Source organism: Spodoptera frugiperda, chromosome 4 (genome assembly GCF_023101765.2).
Source record: "Spodoptera frugiperda isolate SF20-4 chromosome 4, AGI-APGP_CSIRO_Sfru_2.0, whole genome shotgun sequence".
Lineage (NCBI taxonomy): Eukaryota > Metazoa > Arthropoda > Insecta > Lepidoptera > Noctuidae > Spodoptera > Spodoptera frugiperda.
The window spans coordinates 4,681,851-4,701,957 of record NC_064215.1 but is presented as its reverse complement, the minus strand read 5'-3'; the positions used below and the strand labels follow the sequence as shown (position 1 = coordinate 4,701,957).

Genomic DNA, 20,107 nt, shown 5'->3' with positions numbered 1-20,107 from the left:
GAAGGTTCAGTTCATCATTATAGAACAGATACTAAGCATCTACATCCACAAGTTTCCTCAATTTAATTAGCTTGTTGGATTTCGTCCCAAATTCTCTAATAATTTATGAAACCAATGATGTCAGTGGATAATGTTGGCACAATATAGCTTGTGCTTAACCTTAGCGATAATTGTGCATATTCGACCTTTCTTCGATTAATTTGCTGTTACATTCTCAAGAACGTTGAAACAGTACCTATCTGTGTTGTTCTGTTGTATCTAAGATGTTTGTGAATGCAAACATTTACGTGAGTAATGAGCAGTTGATCTACAATCTCTTAAGAATCCACATTCACATCACATACATCAACAGCCTATAAGTGACCATTACTGACCAAAAATCCACATTATCCTCATAAAAATAAAATAATATGCTACAGAGGCTGTCTAAAAATTGTATAGAATATTCCCTTAAATATAGGAAAAGAAACTTCTTATCCCAGAAAAGCATGCGATCAAAGTACGAAGAAAACATGTGGAGAGCCACATGTTTGACAACGCTGCACTATTTACATTAGATACTAGTGCAATCGTAATATACTGTGACCTGTCGCCTTGCACTCTGATCCGTGATTAGTAAACAAAATACATAACAACCTGGGATGAATATACCTACACATATACCCTATAGATAAAAAGGTGCACTTTTAGACAGTACCTAGTACCTAATTTAGCTATTAAATACTACATTATCTTCGAGAAAAGACTGTTCCCATTTGCTTGATTTTCTCGACCCAATTATCAATCAACAATTTTAAGACGAAGTAGGTATAATAACGCAGTAAATTCGATATCAACCAATGACGCAACAATCAAACAAATTGGTATCCAATAAAAACATCAAACTTTGCACCTATGATCTTCCTTAACAAAAATAACACACTGTTCTAAATATAATCAAGTTTTTTACCGAAGTGATAAGATGACCTTAGCGTGGGCAGCTAAAAGAGTCGCTAAAATCATGTAAGTCATGTGTAGACCCGCGTGCTTTTACGATGATAGTCGTACTATGGTTGCATTGATTGTAACATTTGACCTGTCTCCGTGCTTGATAAACCGCGAATGATTTTGCCTCGTGAGCTAGAAGTGACGAGAAATACACATAAAGTGACATCACTTAGAAGTTTGATGAAAGTGATTACTTCACTCGGTAAACAGGCGATTCAACCCACATTTCACGCACTACAAACTGCAATAATTGCTCAACAACATTATTAACTGCTATTTAATACGATTTGAGTATATTGTCATGAAATTCATAAGTTATAGTCATTATTGTAAATTGTTACAGACCGAATTTAATTACCTACTATATACGAATCCAAAAAGAGCATTTGCATTCTCTTTTGCAATTAAAACGAGTGTCATGTTCCATTAACCGTCGCAATGTCAAATAAATTGTCGCGTACCAAAACATTAGTACATCAGATTATATTTTATCTTCCTAATAATTAAGTCGCTTTTGTTTATCTAGATACCCATAAATGTTATTGGGGTTTTCCAAGAGGCCATAAGGGTATCATTCAAGTCCTATTATAACTCCGTCTAGGACTACAAATCACAATGCATTGTAAGGAGCAATAATATGAAGCTAGCTGCACACCATAGCTGATTAGAAGGAGACTTTTATAATGTATTTTAATTATCCATAACAATATGTCAAGTAGGAAAGAATTCTAAAATAATTTGATCAAAATTCAACTTTCACCACAAACATTTTAAAGTCTTATTTCGAGTTTTTGCGATAAAATGGCAATTATCTAACCGTTACATTGTCTGTAGCGTGACAACATTCAATCCTAAGTAATACATTGATAACAAATGAGGTCGGTTCCCCCTTTAGCTTTCAGTTGTAACAGATAATTATCCGTTGACTGCAACAATCTTGCGATCACCAAGCCTGACAGGTATGGCGATATTTCTTAGTATAAAATACTTGCAGGTAAGTATCGGTTAGTCTCAAGTTGTGTTCTATTACCCGAGCGCCGCAACCCCGGGAGTCGTTCATCAATATGATTACATGCTCAGCCGTAATAACTCGGCCGGTAACGTCCGCCCCGTCGATGGTCGTCGTCTACATAATAACTGCACATAAGTCAGCCGAGAAATACCTAATAATTTACAGCAAGATCCTGAAACTGGCTATACGAGGCTCCGAGGTGGTTTGCATACCAAATTGCGGGAAATAGAGTCCGGGTCGCGCTATATTAGCGATGCAACATGGAGGCCACGCAGACGCCGCCTGCTGCATCTATATGCGCCCGCGCAGCCCGTCATACGATAAAAACGACTCACAAATTTTATTGCTACAGATAGTTGTTATGCGAACACATTTATCATTGAAAGTATTTTAAATAATCGGCCTAAAAACATTTTCTCACAGTAAACACAAAGATAAAATGATTATCATCATACCTACTCCAGTCATATGTGTCACTGTATTTATATTTAATTAAATCACCATCAGTTATCGTGATCTCCGCTAATAATTTGCAACACAAAGCTAATTATTGAAACAATATTAAGACATCGTCTGACCCAGAGCGCCCAGTCAAAGGCTAACGACAACACACTGTTTACATGTGATAATATTTAATTTGGTTACCTTTTTCATCAACACAGGGATCTGGTGCTCCACGGACATCTCCAACTTCGGAGAACTCATGGAGTTTCTCTTCTTCGGTAAACACGGGCTCATTAATAACACCTTAAAGTCTCGTCCTGTTCCACTTAGTTACAATTTATTTATTTACAAATACATTCATAATTAATGTAGGCACTAAAGATAACTGTCACTCGATGCCGGCGTGTTATTCACGTTGTACTATGCGTTTTATATTTTCGGTAACTTTTTTTTATTATTTATTTACTGATTTAATTTAATTGATAATTTATTTCCGTCCGATAGGATACGAGGGTAGATTAAAAAATATCGGAGAGTACGTGTCAGCGCAGCCACCCGGCGCTTGCGCTTGGTGCGAATGAGTGGCGCGAGGTGCGCGGCCGGGCCGATGTGCGTCGCCCGCGCACCACTAGACAAAACCTATTTGAGATATTTAACCTATGCATCAATGTTCCGCATCGTTAGCTTTGTTTGTGTACATTAATGTTAATAATCCATCGGACCTTAATGATAAACTATCGGTTACAGGGATTTTGAGCGACATATTAATACATTTACGCTGTCACGCCGGGTGTGCGTGCGCATCACGACCCGAGCGAGTGATTCGGTGTTGGCGCCCTCCACAGTCGGCACCTCGGCGATCGTAAGAATGTCCGACACAGACGTGTAAGCACAAACATTGGACACATCTGTTATGTAACCAAAACATTCGCAACATGTCGTTAACTTTATCCATACCTGCTTTCTACAGGTTCCTATCTCCCTTCAATTTTTATAACTCTTAAAGAATAAATGATATAAATATACATACATACGTCAAAACTTTTATTCGATTCAAGCAAAACGAGCTATATGATCCCTATTTTTTTATCAACCAAACTTATACTTATGCACCGAACTTTTTACACAACAACCCCTTGATCTAGCAACACTAGAAAAAACCGGTTAATACTGGCACACATTTAAAAAAAGTACCAATTTACACGCTTCACTTTTACAAGACACGAGTGTTCCACAGATAACATATCGATATCCAGGAAGACTTTCCACTAATCACTTGTTTACTAACAAACGAGAAAGTCCATTAAATGGCGGACTGCATAGTAAACAGTGTTCATCTTACTACCGTATGCAAGATAATGAATTAATTGGAATAGTAATTAATTATGATATTAGTTACAATCACCTATTTACCGTGTGGAACTTATTGAGAGTAATTGCAAAATCAGCAGATTTCCACACGAGTGTGTTACGCGTGACAAACGATGCCTGTTTACTTGTCTCTGATTAGTCCCTAATTAAACGTCGCGTTTTCTAATTGGTTGTTTGTTAACTAAATAGATATTATTAGTAAGTACCTAATTACTAAACTAGTAACCAAGTCCCAATTAATAGATGTTTATAATAAGACCATAGAAGTAATTCACGTGGTATTTTCTAGCTTAGTTTTAAAATGGAAAAAGCTCTGTTGGAAATAGTTAGAATCCCCTACATACAAGTTTTAACTAATTCCAAAGAGTATAGAGGAAACTAATCCACAGTATATTTTAATGACAGTTCGATTATAAAGCAAACTTTTTTTGTCTATGTTAAGCTTAATGCTGGCTGGTATTAAAAATAGACAAGTTTTAGGGTCGTTGTGTTCCTTTTATGATTCTAATCGATAAGACTCGGGAATCGGGATGGTTTCGGCTCACTAATCGTATTAATAGGATTCTTAAGGTCGAAAGAAGGGATGTATCTATGGAACATTAGCTTTGAAATTTATAGTTATTCACAGAGGAAGTTAAAAATAATACTCACACATCACTGAGTATTAATATAGATAAGTTAAGTATGTAGTCCGCCTTGAGTTTGTAAGGCAATGGCAATGTATGACCCAATGGTCATGGAGAATGGAATACGCCAAGTTATTTATCAATCTACACCAACCAGAAACGAATACAAAAACCAATTTTAATAAAATTATCAACTATGTGAAAGCCGCCAATGACAAGATGGTTAAATAAAGAACAACGAATGTGATTGGTTGATCAAGACTTAACCAACCAATCATAACTTCTGGCATAAACCTTTCCTTTGAAGCTGAGAAAACTTTCTTCAAGCATTGCAATAAAATAAAGCGAAGTTAGACAACGTCAGCATTGTTTTCGACCAGTGACATTTGTGAAATCCGTTCTAAACTTAAATTTTCATGGCGGCAAACGAAACCTGCCAGTGCTAGTCTTACCAATGAGTATAGAAGTAAGGAGTACAACCTATTTTCTTAGGTCATCAATCTGAAAATATTTCAATATTAAGTAGCAACTGGACCTACTCAGGTCTGCTAGGAAATCTACTTATCTACCTTCATTTTGAAATTAACTTTTTAAACTATGCATTAGTTAAATTAGCATGCAAAATGAATGCGGGGTGTAATTTATTCACTCGTTAGCTTTATGGGGGACTCCAAATGTCATATAATTTTACCCTTTTCTTGAGACTTTTTCTCAGGGAAACTCTCTGTACCTCTATACTCCATGAATACCTGTCTAACTGTGGTTACACTTTCCAAACGTCTGTCACAGCCATATTTAGGCTTTCAACTTGGTATTTTTAGCTTCGGGAGCAATGCACGCAGTCTGGCCTCTGTTGATAGCTTACAGACATTTAATGATACATCTCTTATTTAATACACGTAACTGATTAGATAAGGAACTGTGACAGACTTCATTTGGCCGATTTGTTTTTTTTCTGCAAATTATCATCAATGACCGGTTTTTGTGACCTGATGGTCTAATATATGTTTTTTTTCTTATTATATGTGTCAAAGATTTAATTGATGTTTTTCTTCCCACGAGTAATTGGTGTCTTGGTTAAAAATGAAATGAAATTGGAACATTACTTTTGAGTAAGAATAATTAAAAGTTCGCAACTGCCAAAAGACAATAAATATCCCAAAATGGTTTTACAAAAAACATTGAAAGACGAGTAGTTATTCACTTAGGAGGAATGCAAGAAAAAAAATGTTTGTTTTATTTTTTGTACTTGTGTACTTAGCTGTGGGACATTCGTCCGCACCGATAGTGATAGATGACACCCCTGCTGCGCCTGCGCACCGTACAGCAACCATCACTCAAATCAAGGGACGCCCACCGACTAAAAATATTCATAGCATTTTAAACTTACAATGGTCGAGCCCTTATTTGTTTATTTTTAAAATGAATACATTAAAAATATTATTAATGTGTCTCCCTACGAAACTACTTACGTCATGACATCAAATTAATATGATAAGAATAGTAAAAACGTAATGAACTCTCTCGAGGTCATCGAATCGATAATCGAGATCGAATAGCTAATCGAGTCACAAAGATTTTAAAAATCTTACACTAATTAAATATGTAAATACTCTCATCTGAATATTTTCTCGCCTTAATATATAAATAAATAAATAACAGTGAAGCAAGAATACGGTCAACAGCAAAGGTCTATTCGATATATGAATAAATTAAACTATTAAAATTTTGTAGAACAGACCACAATTAAAATGGTTTGTGGTCAATAAAATTCAAACTTTATACGTTTTAGAATAGGGCTTTTAATCGTAAAAATGTCAAGCCTGAGATTGCATTTGGGTTTTAAGCCAGTATTTTATTATTTGTCACGTCTCAAATGCTTTTTTAAAAGTAAGGGAGAAAGGGACGTCCTCTCTATTCAAACGGCTTACCTGAGACGAGAAAAAAATTGAAGAACGTCGGTTCCTCTAGGAGTCCACAATCAATTTTATGATGTGATAAAATAGTTAGGATGTTTTATAATTTATTGCATAATGTAATAAAACGTAATGACTAACAATTACGAAATGATTACTAGGTAAGTATAGGTTAGGTTGCCTACCACGTTTACAGTTATTTTATTAAAGTAATTTATTATGTAAGTGCCACATATGTATTGTATATTTACTTAAAACGAATAAATTTCATTTACATCATCATTGAATTATTGTTATTACAGTAATTTCCTACACTACGAAGGGCCAATTTTTCCAATGTCAGATAAGTCTTATTCTGAAGAATAACGTTGTTATTTACTCTTGGTTAGCCAAAGGGGATTGACCATCTTGTATGGGACTTTGGCTATTTTTGAACAAGCACTTCAGCTAATAATATATGTTTGATTTATTAGTTCATATCAGTAAGAATGAAGATACAAACTTAGTTTTGTATCAAGATTTATATTTAGATATTTTTTTACATTTTATTGAAACTGATTATGCATGAAATAAAACATTTTCTTTCTATTAAATTGCATTATTAATCCGATTCATATGTAATTAAAATATGGTCAAGGAACTCGGCAGGTGGATTAATAATTTTCTGGTAACCTTGCCCAGCTTAAAAACCAAATAATAGTTATTATATGTGCACATCAACCTACTGTTCTATGACCCACCATGCAGTTGCAGCAATAATGTTTTATGGCTGTCCTGCCTTTAGTGTTATTTTCATATAATATATATACAAAATATGTTTTCCTACTAATGTGTCTACTTTGTATTTTCCCACGCAATAAATTGGAGTTTCAACACTCACAATGCAAAAGAACAAAGCGAATAATATCTGTCATTTTGACGAAAAACACAACAGATTGACAGCAGATTGGCAGCACTAAAGTCAAATTCAAAGCAAACTACTACAAATACTTGGTCTTATCATAACAAATACCAATAAAAATCGATTTTTTTAAAGTACAAATTGATACAAAGTTATTAGCGTCAGACATTTACTAAAATATAAATAAAATTATTGGTAAATTACATTTTTGTTGAGCAGCCTGTTCAAAAATAGCCAGATTTGGACAATCTCCTTTGTATTTCACTAATCCAATGAATAAGCCAGTAGGTATATGGCAATTAAGATTTATACGGTCGAGTTTGAAGGAAAAAAATGGCAGCTAGGCTAAATCTCCTTTTCAGCGAAATATTAAAACAATTTAGATAACTGTCATTATTTGTATTATGAAGTATAAAATATTCGTTACGAAAATATCAATTTGGAAAGGAGAAAGCCGTCGTCATTATCTCCAATCTTAGCACAAAAATAACCACGCTCGGAGAAAGATCACGAATGATTCGGGATCTTTCTCTAATTGATGCAATGCCAAGAAATTGTAATACCGAACTAATAAAACTTGCTGCACAATTTTGGATACGATGACATCTGTTGAATTTTTGTTATTTAATTTTTTTAAACGCTTTATTTTTCCCATACTAGGACTTTTTTCTGTGTCGTGTGTGTGTTTACAAACATACAAGTTCACATACATATCACACCCAGACTGGAAACAATTTGTCGATCACACAAAAATTACAAAAACTGACAACCTGAAAACCTTAAAAAATATCTCAAAACAAGTACTGAACGGAAGCCGCATAGTACCTACTTTCAATCAACAGACTTCTGATTATTAATAGATTAATTTAATTATTCACCATCGCATTTTTCGCATAACTACCGAAATAGAAGCAGAATATTGATATTAAAATCCAGGCCACATTTATATAACTGAACGACAGACGAGAGCATTTGCGAAATATTCAAAATCGATACAGCAACCAGCTAAAACTCAATACAATTTTATTGGCCAACTTCAATAAAGACCGAGATATTTATTTATAACACAAACAGAAACCGTTTGTTTGTTGCGAATGGCGCTAAAGGCGCTTTTAATCGACGTCAACTTACAAAAACAGGCACCAAAATAGGGCAGTAAGTTGTCACTATCAAGACAAGCAACACAGGAATTTATCTAGTTTGGAACACGAATATAAATTCCGAATGGGCTTTGGCTAGTAATATCAGAAAGCCGGTACAAGTTTACCATAGTGATCTCAATGAATTTAGTTGTCGGAGCGGCCACGCCGACAAAGGGTAGGGTAGACTTGCGGTTGTGGGTAGACCCAGCTATATCGCACTGTGATAAAGGTGAACCAAAGCCAGGTGCTGCTAAAACATATCTGCTATGTGTCTACTGCCGGCGGATTCTGATACGAGTAACAGGAACGTGTATTTTATTATCAGTTAGACAAGTTACATACAAAAGAGATACACTGCAATGAGAAATGCAGCGAAATACAAGAGGTCGTTATTTGAGACAAGCATTTTCAATAAAAGAATTAAAGTTATATTGTGCACTAACATAAGAACTTAAGACGGGATATTTACCATGTTTATTTATGTCTATGAGTTTCCGATATTTCGGCACTATTGCAAAGTCAAAGTCAAAATTATTTATTTCAAATAGACCAGGAAGGCAGTTTTGAACGTCAAAGCAAATATTATAATATTAAAAATCTCTGTCTGTCAGTCAGTCGTCTAGTGAAGCTAGCGCCATGATCACAGATGAACTGTGAATGGGACGAATATCCCGTCTTAAGTTCTAATGTTAGTGTTAGTGACCATGTCAGTTTAAAAACTTATATTGTGCAGTTTTTGGAAAACGTACCTAAATGTACTTAATAAATGCTTTAGCTTACTCATTGTACTTTCACTCAATAGGTATAGGAATAAGGAAATATTAATTAGTAATTAATACCTAACTGCCTACTGCAATTACCCTCACTGACGGAAAACGTTATTTACTATCCAATACCTATCGTATTTATACGTGTCATTTTATAACACGTGTAATTATTATAATTAATTAGTTGCGCAGGTATACGTAATGGAATAAACATGATTAATTATAACAGGAGTGATATCGATAACCAACTTTGTAAAGCATTACGTGTCACGCCTCGATGCCTTTACGTACCCCGTTCCAGCTCGAAATTGTTCGGGCTACTACGAAAGCGACATCCGAAAACAACTGTAATATCGAATATTGTTTAGCAAATCGTATAAAACTGGCTGTGACGTATAAAGATTCAGAAAAAAATAAGTGTTTCATCTAGGAATCAAACCTGCGGACGCATAGCAACATCTTACCGAGCCAATAGTGTAGACCATAATTATTATAGTCATTGTATTACAATAAGGAGAAATTAAATTACGTAAATAAGTACATAATGTTAAATTTTAACATGGTCAGATAAGAAAACTATCAGTACCCTTAGTACGAGTTTGCTTTACGTTTAACCCTTTTACTTGTAGATGCATTTTTTAAGTCAAAGAAATATATAAAATGACGTATGAGAAAAAAAAGTTGGTGGCATGAATATTGCCTGCCTGGTGCAGGTAAAAGAGTTAAAGTAATCGAAGCGAGAGCGCGTTCGGGCCTCTCATTGGCCGGCTCGAATAAACCAACCAATCAGATCGTTTCGATTGCTTTAAACGTACCAAACTCGTACTAAGGGTAACTGTTACATTAGGCAACGGTTACTTAAACGTTTATCTAAGCAATATGCAAATACAAAACTAAATTAGGAACACGGCCAATCAAGATAGCGAATTACAAGACAATGATACTAAAGTGTGAATTCCTTAACTGTCTACAGGATTTGTTTCTGAATAGCTAAGAGGTAGCTTGTACTAGGGTAGCAGCCGACTGATGCGGGCTGGCCATAATACATCTATCGTGGCCCGACAATGGCAGGAGTTGGAATAGGGTAGTCTTTTTTGTCAGCAAATTGTGATTTTATGATTTTCTATTATTTATTTATTTCTTTTATTTTTAGCCGGGGTCGTCCCAGGGTAGGGCAAATGTCTCCCTACTCTCCTTCCTTTTGCAGATCCTGATTTTCTGTACATGCAAAAAATTGCATGCGAGTTGGAGAGTTGGAGCTTGGTGTAACTTGAAAGAAATCCTATAAAACCTAACAAATTTTGGAATCTCCTAAAAATGTTTTATTGTCCTTGTTTCAAAACAATAACAAACGTTGTTAAAAATTCTGTTTTTAGAAATGTTTCAATATTGGGTATATCACATTTTTAGAACATGTGATTTCAAAAACTTAAACACTCCAGTGAACGTTAATCCTTAGACAGGCTGGCTACACAGCAGTTGCCGTTGCGCGGAATGCGTGCGGGAACCGGTCGCATGCGCGGGCGCACGCAATGCTCCCCAACACTTCACACAACCAGGCTAACACTAGGAATGCCTTCACCATTATAGAACACCGCTCTAGGATACATTGGACGCATTGAATTACTTTCTGCTCCTCAATGGAAATGTAAAATTCATGAATGTAATTATATTTATAAGTATATCTGTTCTCTTCAGTAATTTTAATCAACATCGGCTTTTTGCCGCTGTGTGTGTGTTTAGTTTCGTGGTAGTTTTCTAATTAACGCCTACTAAGGCGTCTATCATAGTCTATGAATAGGATACGTATTCATGAAAGCGACATTTTTTATATCAGTGAAGTGTATTTATGAAAGATAATAAAGAATTTCAAGAGAATTTATCCATCGCCTAGATTTTTAGCATACAGAAATAAATAGCTGAAATCTAATTAAAGGACCGCCACATACTCTAGCACTGAGACTGGAGATGAAAATCTGATTTTTTCTAAGAAAATGAGGACACAAATATTTTTTTAATCAGTCATATACTGAAGGAAATTAATCCCATCATGTGATATGACGCATCGCCACGAAAGGGGAATGAAAATAAACCGACGAGTTATTCAGATGCCAAACGGGATTCGCAGATGCCTCGTAAATAAGAAAAACTTAAAGTAATAAGTACAGTGAAACTTGGTTAAGTGGGACCTGGATAAGTGAGAAACCTCCACAACTGGAACTCATACTGAGGTCTCTACCCATTGGCACTGAATTACCTCTATTAGTGGGACAAACAACCCTCTATATCTGGGATTGGTTCTTTCGATTTATGATCATAGTTACCTCTATAACTGAGACAACATCGTTTTGTTTGTTGATTTACTTATTCTTATTCATTTATAATGTGCACATAACACATTGTTTTATTTAAGAATCACACCTTTTTATGTGAAATAACCCGTATGTTCACCTCCATTAATGGAACCCTCTGTAAATGAGACAAATGTTTATTTATACCTGGTTATCTGAGACACTGGGTTAGTGGAATACCTCTATAAGTGATACCAATTTGAAGGTCCCTTGATGTCTCACTTAACGAGGTTTCACTGTATATGTATTATAAATATTTTGAGTACTCAAATCTCCTTGATGATTTAATAACTGGTGCCTATATCAATCATACCAAAATGAACTTCAAAGGCGGCAACATTTGTCGGTAACGCACTCGTGAAGCCTCTATTTAATGTGTTTAGAATGAAGTAACCGCTTTCTTTCTTGCTTCTAGGAAATCATCATCACCATCATCAGCCTATGATCAGCCATCAGATGTCCACTGCTGGACAAAAGCTTAAACCCTTAATCCTGCAATATAAAATCGCAGTCTTATAGAATTAGTTCTGCCAAACGTGCTTACTAATCTACTATTTCCAAATGCTAATCAATTTATAATCTACTGTCAAAGTGTCATGTTAACTTACGGGATTGGTTGACAGAATTACTAACAACCAATCAAATCACTTGACATGAGACTTTAAACTAAATTGATTGGCTTTTCGAATGGTAGTGTAGTGTAGAGGAATGCACGACTATAGGTTACATTAATGTGATTACTATGTATCAGTGAAAACATTATTACTGACATTTTGAACTTATGCTCATTTTAATAGCGAATTAATAAGAAATTAACTAGGACTTATCTTTAATAGGTACTTACATTTCTACACATGGAAGAAATTTACCTTCGGACGGTAATCATTATTAGTATGTAAATAAGGCCATTATTTATTTAATTAATTACTATAGGTACCTAATAATCAGCGAGTACTTTTCCTTATTAAATTTCTCACTGGTCTTCTCCCAACAAAACTTGGTAAACACAACATTGTAAACGTGGGCGTTGCAACAATACGTTTGATAGCCAAATTACATAAGTGCACTTATTCTGCATATTTGCATGATCTGATGACGCACAGCCGCACACACCGATCTATTCTTAAAAACTTCAGACGAAAACATATATTTACCAAAACATAAAAATCAAAATAGCATTTTTTCATTCTCACGTTGAGTCCATGTGACCAGAGTGCCTAGTACGAGTTTGTCTTGCGTTAACACGATCGAAACGTTAGCCTCTGATTAGTTGATCAACTTGGAGCAGCCAATCAGAACATTGGACATCATAAATGTGTCGATCGCGCTAACGTAAACAAACTCGCAGTAGGCCCTCTAACAATTGAAATACCTTGTGTCAACGTGAAAGATGTCTACAAACTTTAAACAGCTGAAGATGACACATTCATTATAAACGATCCGTAGACAAACGAACTAATATCGGTGTTAAATTATATTTTTAAAATCTGAATAACAAAGAGTAATATTGGGCATTTATTTTTGGTGACATTCCGACGAGCCAAACCTACGCTTTTGGCGTAGTTTGCGGAGTAATTGAACGTCACCGACATTTGTTTAACACTCCACTTGCAGTCTGTTTGTGGTCATCCAAAGTTTCTAGGAGAAGATCAAACTATATTTGTGTACAAATATTTATTAATTTCACTTTCGTGTGTTTTTACTTAGTACAAGCACAGGTACAAGTAGTAATAAAGCTCACAGGTCGCTTGATGGTAGCGGTCACCGTTTACCTAATTTTCCTGTGAAAGTCGTCATAAATGCGTTACCCACCTTTTAGCTTTTAAAACTGTTAAATGAGGTCTACCAGTTGGACCCCAGATAGTGCTAGAGTGCACCCATCGTTCTTTGTCCAATAGGGAATTAGGCAGTGTCACACCATCGAACCTTGAATATTTAAGAGCTGCTGTGATTGGACAAAAAACCATCTTCATACAAAACGGTAGCCCTCATTGTACCATTATTATCCTTATTATATGTGTTTTTGTACATGAATAAAAATGTAAAATGAAAGCTGTTAAGATTTTTTTATCTACCTATCCCCTGTTGATTTATTTATTTGAGATTTTTGTCATTTTTCAGACATTCTTGGCTAGACTTCTGATTTAAACATATTTGTCTAATTGTTTTCACATGACTTCTTGTTGTTTGAAAGTTTTATTGTGATTACAATATCTTAAATTCTACCTCAATCCTCATCCTCAATTACTTAAAATTACCACACAGATTGTTTTAGCAACATCATCATGACGAAAATGCTTTTTTATTCCAATTAGGTATCACATAAGTCATAAGTCTGCAAAAACTTACAATAATACACCTAGTCATGCAGGTTCAATTAGACAATGTTTCTGTGTATCTGTAAGTACTAGCTCGCATTTAACATAAGGTATTCCTCTTCTTCCCACCCATTTTGCAAGTTATTTGAGATCGGTTCCATAGTTATGTCTACATGTCACTAACTCTCTTCCATATCACACAGTCCATTTATCTGTTTTTTGATCGACCTCTTTCTTTCCGTTCATCCACATTTAAAATCAGCAAAAACGATTGGTGATGTAAAATCAGGTCAGTGTTCAGCCGGACAGATTTATGTTAAACAATTATTGTATTGGGTACAATCAACACAAAACATCGGAATCCCAAAACAAAAAATGAGAACATGGCGAACAAAATCGCGTGCAACCACGCCATAATTTATTGAAATATTCAAAGTTAAACAATTTCAATACGATACTTAGTAACGCAGGCAAGATTGTTGCAACGAAATTCTCTTTACATAAATCGGGTCGGCGTCAAATATGGACTGGAGTAAGTAGATAGGGCCGCCGTGTCCGGCCCGCGCCCGGCACGTAGGCTAGATCTCGCAGGGTGACTTATAGACCACGATCCGGTAATGTATGTGCCGGCCACGGTAAACGATGTCGTCTTACGATTTATTTCCCGTAGAGCCAGGTGAACCCTTCTCACGATCCCGAAATATGGAATGCACCGGTACAGGAAACAATATGTTGTGAATTATGTTTGATGCCTTTGATGGGCCGCTTTAGGTCTCACGATTCTTGTGTGGCTTAGAGATAAAATAAGCTTAATCCTAACCTATGTTTTCTGCGTCTAAAGTGATGTATAGATTTTAATGATTTTTGTTACAGAGATAAATTGAAGCCTAAAAGGGAGTACGGTACGGTTCTAATGCTATTACAAAACCCTAAGCAGAAAATGTGTGCTAATTTAATTGAGTTTATTAATATTTTTACAGTCCTTTTATAGACAATATTTTTACAAAAGAGTTCCATTAGAAAAAATGTTTAAAAATAATATCAATATCAGTCACATAGAGTTGTTTACATAATTATCAGACATAACTATATAAAAACGCAAAAGTTAAGGTAATCTTGTATGTAATGTTTATAGTATGAGATACCATTAAATTTTGTTTTGTTTTGCTGAATTGTTCTCATTTCGTAACCTAATTAGTCAAGTTGTATAACATTTCTTTACATAACCTCTTTTGAACTAGGTAACATACTTAAATACAGATGATTAGGGAGATTGGACAATATTACAATTGATTTATAACGTATACGTGGACACATTATTCAAAGCACAAACGGCAAACAGCATTCCGACATCTAACTGTAGGCACGTACTAACAAATATTTTAAATTGAAAGATTGTCTCGAATGGGCGGCCATTGCGACCAGTTATTGTCGTCCGTGCAATTTAAATGGACAAATAACACATTGCAATTCATTCGCTAATAAATCTGGAGCCTGAACATTGGTGACGACACTAATTTGTCCAATATAAAGGGTTTAAATCGGCGCCCGGTCACTGACCTCTACTTGTTTGTGAGTGGGCGGCGCGTGCGCAACCCGCGCGTGACCTTCAACGACATTCGGCGGAAAATAGAATTAGATCCTAAATGTTCCCGTTGAACGGCCCCAGTAATAAATATCGCAGTTTTTCTTATGTTTCGTCTTATTATGAAACATTAATGTGTAAAAATAGATGGATGCGACTCTTTTTAGTGGTAAATAGGTTTAAATATAACATTTTCGTCGTGTTTACAGGTGAAATGGAGTCGACATTTCCTCCAGCTAAAAACGGACACATACGGACGTAAGACAAACAATATTGCATATACAGGTAGGTACTATGTAAGTGTAGGCATTGTAGGCATTTAAGTAACGACCATTAGTTTGAACAGACATTTTAACTGAACAGAGAACAATGACTGGGAAATGTAAGTACTCACGGTATTCATTCATGACAATGGTAAAAAGAATTTGAAGTAAACAATTAACTCGCTTTGTGCAAATAAAATCAACAGAGTTGCTACGTCGTAGCCGTAAATCAAATCATTGCTACGCCGTTCGTTGACAAGCCACAATGACGAATTGAGACTTTATAAAAGATCCATTGTAAAGAAATATAAAGAAGGATTTATGTGAACACAAACCTACGTGAATAAATTCATAGAAAGCAGATTATGAAACAGTTCCTTTTAAATAATACAAGGAACGTGCACCTAGAGTCCCGACTGCCCAACGTCCAATAAAGCTTGATACGCGGTTAAATATCGAACTAATGATAATAGTACTGGAATTTCTACAAAAAAGTGTAGCAAGCGCCACTACCAGGTGTCAGGATATAGTGGACGTGTTGCATTGTGACGCGACACAGCGCAGCGTGACGGGCAGCACCGTGACAAACAACGACATCACTCGACATACTTACCTTCCTGTATACTACATCACAAACTAGCTCTCGTCTTCAAATATAATCTCTTACTTCTAGACAAACTGTACAATATTTTCAAACAGGAATGCAGAAGTTTCAATTCAATACCGTAATTATACCCTATCCTTTACCTATACCTTTTACTAACATACATACATAACCTCACGCCTATCTCCCATGGGGTTAGGCAATTGCTACGACTCTTACACGCCAATGGCTACGACTCTTACACATGTCATTAGTCTTTTCATGCATGCTCGTTGGTTAAGGGTACTTTTAATTTGGCCTTCTTTAATATATCGCCAATCTGGTCGCTATATGTCCATCTAACGCGCCCTCTATCTTTTATTCTGTTTGTCAAAATGGCAACAAACTGTAATAATCTGTTATTTAGCGTCAGTTATCATCACTGGACAGCCAAGACATCACTGCTTTTTGTTACTCTTCTTTGTAAGATGATTTTCTACTTCCAATCCTTTTAAAAGTGTCAAATTCCTCCCACCATTTCCCACTTGCACCAACCACGTGACTGATATTAAGTGGGCTCGCAATCCAAAATAGAAACAGCCACACCCTCAAAATTTTTAGATAATTACTTCACTGAATGACACGCTCATTACGTAGACAAACTGCATCTGTACCTATACAGCATGTTTTCGCTAAAAGCGCCAAAAATCCCATTACGAATGACAGACTGGCGTGTAAATGTAACAGCACTATCCATCAGCGCTATAATCACACACATTTTTCCCTAGTTTGAAGTGAAGCCATTGAGACTACAAACTAGGTGTAACCGAAAATCCCATACCATCTACTGCTGCTGCTCAATATCTACTAGGGTTAGGTATCATCATAGCCGAATAAAATGTTGATAAGTACCCGAATGGAGTAATCTAGCACCATGGCACAACACACAAAAATGCCGGCCTCATCTAGCTATTTGAAATATTGACGTGTAAAAAGTTATTTTATAACCTATTTACAGAAATAAATATCATTTATCATTTATCACTGGAAAAAGGAAATAGATATTTCGAGATCGAATTTTTTCACATGATTCAGCTCGTGAACCAAGAAGCACGTGTTCTACAGACATGCTTACGATTTGTCTATGAGATCATGGGTGCAATAATAAAGTACCTAAGTAGACATTGTTGTAAACGTTAAACAATAGGATCTTCATTTTATTGATTTGTAGAATCATGCATTGAAATACTAACATTGCTTTTATAAATATTTGCTAACATTCTACGTTTACATTACATATTTTTTCTATAATTTACAGCTTGACAGTAACAGATCTGTGTAAGTATCTAGTTTTATTCTAGTTTTACTAACTTCTGGCTTTTTTCGCATTCCCGTGGAATAAAAAATATCCTCTATCCACAGTCAGCTCATACGATGTCTGTACACCAAATTTCATCAAAATCCGTTCAGTAATTTCAACGTGATTGACGGACAAACATCCAAACAAATAAACTTTATATTATTTAATAAGGTGAAGTGTGATATGATGAAGATACGTCATAATATAATATGTAGTATGATGTTAAAAATTCCTACATCGGCTATTTATGTTTTTGACCTTTCCCAATACAGTATGGATCTAAATCGTTACAAATATAGCCCTCACATCAATACCATCACGTTACATCGTAATTAAATGCTATCTGCATTCGCGATCAGTTGGAACCTCATGGAAGCACGAAGTAAATGTCACCAGAGAGATAATTTGGACGTTTATGGCAATAACGAGTGCTCCCAATTCCGGACACAGCCACCCAGTCGGCCTGAGTACGTTAAGACGACTTATAAGGCCTTAAAAGTACTTGGGCTGTAGAAACTGGTAGCTAGTGAATGCGACAAGTGCGCAGAGTACATTATGTAAAGTTGTATTGAGGTATACATACATATGTTGTAGTTTAACTGAAATCTCGTCGAAAGGACTTCAGCGTGTTTGAGATTTGTTAAGAAAAGAAACGTCACCGTCCAAAGGCTTCCCAACATATGTAGATACTTGGTGTTCTTTTCTTTGCTTAGCTCAGTTTGAGTGATAATTTTCATGAATCGAATGATGTAGGTACACTCCTGAACGAAGGTTACCAAACAACTTTTCCTGTTTGTATTTTAGGCTGAATACATTTCATTTCATATACATGATTCAAATTAAGCATTTGTATCAGAATTCTTGAGAAAAAACCCTACAATGTTTTTTCCTTGACTGACACACATTAAGTAAAGAAAAGCTAAAACTGATTAAAGGACAATGGCATAACACATAACTTGAGGTTAACCTCAGAACGTGACAACGAAGTGGAAACATTAATATTTATACAGTTCAATAACATGTATGAACAACTCCTTGGTCTAACTGGAATCGCAACAACTTAGTATCTGTGGGTCTAAACCCTTTTTTAAGCGGGGAAAATCGTCCAATGATTGCCTACCTTGGGCGAAGCGAGACGAAGTGTTAGACTCTTACTGACTAAAAACAACCCCGTTCCTACTCCAGCGTTTCGAGCTGGAGCCCGCAGGTCCGGGGGTGTAAGGTTGGTTGGTCTTTAGTGTAATGGCGCATTTACATTAGTCGGTTAGACCGTATTCGGTGGTAGGCCGTATTCGGTCACCAACTAATATAAACAGGTATTCGTTTGGCCGTATTCGGTTTGGCCGTATTAATTCGTTTTCTGTAAAACCGAATGCGGCCGCCGCCTTCGGTGACCGATACGACCGACCTAATGTAAACGCGGCGTATGGCGCCTTTTTAAATATCATACTCTACACTTGTAGCCGCAATCTCAATAAGACAGTTTTGATAATGAAATCAAGTTGATTAGCATAAAAGGATAATATAAAGTAAACGTAAATAAAAATATATTTCTGTAAAACCTTGAGACAGATATAAAGACATCGATTGGAGTGGTTTTAATCTTTCGTGAAGGACAGGATAAGTTGTATTTTGCGAAAATATAAACATTCACTGATTGCGATCGATCGAACCGAATCGAACCTATTTCAATATCTTATCTGTGGTTGCTTCATCATTTTAAGAAACGTTATTTATTCCACCTACAACAATATGGTTTCACTTAAGTATGTTTTTTCAATGAGATACATTTACCATTAAATATCTAAAAAACTTTGGAGATTGACCCTTTTCTGTCATTATAATTATAGTTCAAAGAATTAAATCCTTCATTGGTTTTTAAATATGATTTCTTTATTTGTTTGTAGAAATTAATAAACAATCTTGACTATTTATGTTTCTGAGACCAGCGTTCAACCACACAAGCAGTCCACAGCATGAATACGTAAGTTGCGACCATTTCTGCAGAAACCAAAGGAATGCGGCCGATTAAAATGCATCCTGATACAGGTTCCATTTTACATTTCCCGGTAAATATATCTAGGCTGATATAGCAAGTCTAGTCTATCTAGAAAACCTAGGACTAGGCTTTCTCTCGGAATAACAAGCTTATCGGTGGAATAACAAGGTAAGTTCGTGTTTTGTACTCTGTGGTGAGGTCAAGTCAGGTCGCGTGCATACCCGCTAATGAGTCGCTCAGATAACACGAGATCATCTAGCACATTACATGTTATTTTGCACATCTGTCCACGTTTTAAAATAATTACTAATATTATTAAGTTTAAGTTTGTTTTTGTTTGGTATAATCTTGAGGTAGACTCTGGAACTGACAGACGGATTTGCAGGTCAGATCGATGGGAAACACTCATTACTTAGATATTAAGTACAAAGTAAGACATGTTGCTCTTTTTTATGGCAGATTTTAATCGAGTTTCAAGAAGA

The 20,107-nt window shown here is 35.7% G+C and overlaps 1 protein-coding gene across 3 annotated transcripts in view; it reads right to left on the bottom strand.

The window, feature by feature from the left end:
- The window catches only part of LOC118272928 (glycogen-binding subunit 76A), a 51,264-nt gene that overhangs the window by 14,989 nt on the left and 16,168 nt on the right, over window positions 1–20,107 (bottom strand). The window contains exon 1 of one of the 3 annotated variants that reach the window (XM_035589655.2): window positions 2,645–3,111. The exons of the other annotated variants lie outside the window; for them this stretch is intronic. Within the exon in view, the coding sequence (XP_035445548.2) occupies window positions 2,645–2,737 (93 nt within the window). The 5' untranslated portion in view covers window positions 2,738–3,111. Of the gene's footprint in view, window positions 1–2,644; window positions 3,112–20,107 lie in introns of those variants that run through there. 3 annotated transcript variants of the gene reach the window in all.